Raw genomic sequence first — 3695 nt, 5'->3', positions numbered from 1 at the left:
CTTCTACTTCTCCGGCCTTCTTACGGGCCATAAAATTTAAAAGCGAGCAAAGCATTTTAGCTCTGGTGCAATTTATTAGGCCGGCTCATCGCGCCGCATTTTGGGCCTTTGCGTAACAATTGCCTTCATCTGTTGATAAATCCCTGGCATGGCACCAAGTAAATTGAAAATATACTCCGCCGCACACACGAGAAGGTGGCACATCGGCTTCTCCTCCAATTGCTATTCCGATGTGCAGCCAACTGTGTCGCAGTTCTAATTATCCACGCACATGTCTGCTGGCAAGCATTTTCCACAGGCCAACTTCTTTAACTTTAACTTTGGTTACACCCAAATACCTTGTAATGAGTTTAGCTTTGAATTTCTTTAGACTATCGCTTGTATCTTCGCTTTAACTAAAGTGGATACTTCAAATTTTGGAGTTCAAAGGTTCCATAACAGTAGAAATAATAGGTTTCGTCAAAGTGCTGATGATATTTAAGAGACTTTCAAACTATAGAGATACCATCTGTAAAGCATTGCTATCTATATGTAGGAAAATTTCCACTTAGAGACGTTCGACTGTACCTTCATTGAGCTGAATACCGGGCTTAAAGCGAGCCCTAAGGACACGGACAGAAGCTAGTAAAGCAGGAGCTTCCGCTTCTGTCTTTTATGCAACTGCAGTGGCCACCCGCTGGCTGCCTCAGTGGCAAGCGGCATTCAAAACAGCAGCCAGGACGGCCCGCCAGCTGTGCAGCTGCCTCCGCATCCGTAAGTGGCGTGAAAGTTATGAATTTTAAACATTTTCTGGCAGGGCATCGTCGGAACCAGAGAACAGCGGAGAACGGTGAACGCCCCTTTGGCCACGTCCATATATTAGTTTCGGTGTCTTCTTGGCGTCTGCAGATTTATAGCTGGCCAAAATCTGCAATTGTGGGTGACTACTTCCTTGCTAGTTTTTCCAGAAATTGAAAGAAATCTTTATAAAAACGAATTTCCAAAAGAATGTATGAAACATTGCATCATTTAAAGCTAAATATCATTGTCTGAACTTCAGGATGCTGCGCTGCTATTGCGCCAAATATCCACATCGGTTTGGAGGCATTTTCGGAATTTGTAGTTGACCAGGCCAATGGAATATAAGGGATTGGAGGCCTTGTAAAAGTGAAGACCTCGTCCAATCTTGATGATGTAGCCATTGCTCAAGCTGCAAGGCAAACAAAAAGAACAGATAAGATATTTTATATATATGTTTACAGTAGGGTGGATCGATTTTATAATAGCAAAGTTAGAGAAATATTTTTATTATTTTTGGGTTTCTCAAATATACTTTCTGAGTACCCTGCTTAATGTTTAATATTATTTTTTGAAATATTTTGTTACCCGAATTGAGTAACCCTATTGTACATAATTGATGACGTACGCAAACTTACTAGATTTTCCGATCGTGCAGCGAGTCTTCATATTTAATGGCGACAGTTATGTCTCTCCGCTCCAAATCTGCTTTGATCTGTCCAAGATTTGTTCTTTGTTGATCGGGGTTCTTCGGATCCTGATACTCCTTAGTGATCAGTCGAAAATACTTAAGGTTTGGGCAGTTTGTGGCAGCTAGCTCCAAGAATCTCACAAGATTTTGATACTGCAAAGGGATTATATTTTATTAACACACTTTTAAGTAGTTATAATTTTAAAAAATATGTATCAACTTCGACATATTTCTAATTATATTTAGGTTATTTTTTGCACTGATAACTTTAGATGAGGTCATGACCATGCATAAGGTATCTACATGTATTTGCATATAATTTGCATAGCTCTAACAACAATATGATCATGCCTTGGAAAGTAATACAATGACTTGTTGTAATTAACTCTCTTATTCTTATTCATATTATCTTTTCTTCAACGTTTATTATATGCCACACATGCTATTGATATTATCTTTTCTTCAAGGTCTTTTATATGCCACACATGCTAAACTTCATTATATGTTAACCCAAGGGTCATTCTAATACTTAAAGCTTTTTTTATAATCCCGCCATAAGTCATATCTTTCATACCTGATAATTCTGCGTCATATAGGGCTCCTCAAGCATTATCTCGACGGTCTTGTCATCCATATACTTCCCGAAGAGCTGATCGTAATCGAAGCCCGTGTCATTTTCATCGATGGAAACATGAGAAACCACCTCGCCGAGCATGAGTTTACCATTTACGCGCGCTTTTATGGCGTCTGCTCGATCCATGTACTCCTTGATCCTGACTAGGAATCCCTTCCTCTTCGTCTCGTCAGGTTCTCCATTAACGAACTGCATTAACTGAGCGATCCCTTCGGTGTATAGTGTTTGCGCCTCCAAAATCCGCGCATTTTGGTCGCATTCCACGGCGCGTATGAGTAGTTCCTTGGCTTTTAAAGCGTTGCTCATCTTGGCATCTCAGGGGGGAGTTTAAGTACTTTATTATAGTAATATCTCACTATTTATTTGTTTATCGAGGATCGTTTACATTTAATTCCGACAACAAACAAACAAAGACACCGCATTCAGCTGATTGTGTGACCGTACCCCGCTGATGTGAAAATTCTGAAAAAGAGTCCAGCTGTTGGTATATACTTAACGTTACCACTCACTGACCGTTCAGTTTTAAATTTCTAGATAATCATAAAAGAAAGATCAAATAATAAGGGGAACCCCTGCTTTCCTGGCAGTTATTTACAAATGTGCTTTTGTAAAAGTGAATAAAACTTAAAGCTGAAAAAATCATCTCGGTTTGTGTAACTTTTATTATTTCTTCTCTGGCAAACATTTCAATTGCAACATGCGCAAATTAAAAAAGTCCCAAATTTGCATACTTCACTGTAGCCCGATGACGATCCCTTTATGGCTGTGTCGCTTACGAGCAATTACCTGGAATCGAAAACGAAAGCGTTTTATCGCCAGCCAACAGTCAGACATGCCAACACGGAGCCAAATTCAATTTCACTAAGCCAAATATTAATTTATTTGTGTTTTCATTTCTGGCTCAAACCGCCAGGTGACCAATGGATGTGGTTATGGATGAGGGACTGAACTGGACTGGTCTGTTCTGGCCAGGCCATCCAATCGTAGTCAGCCAGGGAAAAAACCGAAAACGTTTCGTGTAATTTCGACTATTGGGTGGGGTTTTTTCTGGCTTTCAATGGGTGGCGGGCGGAGGATTGAGTGGTTTTCCCGACCATCCCAAGTCCGTATTTTTATTTATGTCATAAATTTTAAGCCATTGGGAGCTGTGAACGGGAACGTGACGTCAGCTTATAGTTCGCATTGCGGGCTTAAATTTTTCGCATTTTAAATGCGTATTAAGCAGAAAGAAAAGTCATTTTAGGTGATTCGACATAAAACCCGCCACCCAGCTCATCCAATTGCGAATAAATATGGCTTAATACATGCGTGTGATGATGTGCTATTTGGCTATGCAATTTGTTTTGGGTTCGATAAAGAGAAATGTCAAAAAAATATAGCATAATTTGAAAAGCGATTGAAAGTGAAATCAAATATACGAAATTTAAATGAAAACTTTATTTGGCGTGGCAAATAAATAGGTTTTATTTGTGGAAAAAATCCTCTCACTAGAAGTCTCCTCAAGGTTCATTTTTTAAAAAATTGTTTAAAATTTTTATTAATAATGATTATCAAAACGTATTAGTATAAATTATATTTAATGAAAATCAAAGG

General features: G+C 38.9%; 1 protein-coding gene across 1 annotated transcript; it reads right to left on the bottom strand.

Annotated features, from left to right (window-relative positions):
• Nucleotides 1-935: 935 nt before the first annotated feature.
• Nucleotides 936-2542, bottom strand: LOC108107632 (MIT domain-containing protein 1). Its single transcript, XM_017215202.2, has 3 exons — nucleotides 2043-2542; nucleotides 1416-1621; nucleotides 936-1189 (listed from the first exon to the last, which is right to left on the bottom strand). The coding sequence occupies exons 1-3, from the start codon at nucleotides 2406-2408 to the stop codon at nucleotides 1036-1038; spliced, it is 726 nt and encodes a 241-aa protein (XP_017070691.1). The 5' UTR covers nucleotides 2409-2542; the 3' UTR covers nucleotides 936-1035.
• Between the last annotated feature and the right edge of the window lie 1153 nt (nucleotides 2543-3695).

This window comes from Drosophila eugracilis, unplaced genomic scaffold (genome assembly GCF_018153835.1).
Source record: "Drosophila eugracilis isolate 14026-0451.02 unplaced genomic scaffold, ASM1815383v1 contig_2088, whole genome shotgun sequence".
Lineage (NCBI taxonomy): Eukaryota > Metazoa > Arthropoda > Insecta > Diptera > Drosophilidae > Drosophila > Drosophila eugracilis.
This window is presented reverse-complemented; position numbering and strand designations above follow the sequence as displayed.

Excerpts from the sequence above, each read along its gene's own strand:
- LOC108107632 (XM_017215202.2), bottom strand. The coding sequence starts at position 2,408 with ATGAGCAACGCTTTAAAAGCCAAGGAACTACTCATACGCGCCGTGGAA. Across the intron at positions 1,622-2,042 it reads ATATGACGCAGAATTATCAG|TATCAAAATCTTGTGAGATT; the intron begins GTATGAAAGATA and ends ATCCCTTTGCAG. Across the intron at positions 1,190-1,415 it reads CTGCACGATCGGAAAATCTA|CTTGAGCAATGGCTACATCA; the intron begins GTAAGTTTGCGT and ends TTTGCCTTGCAG.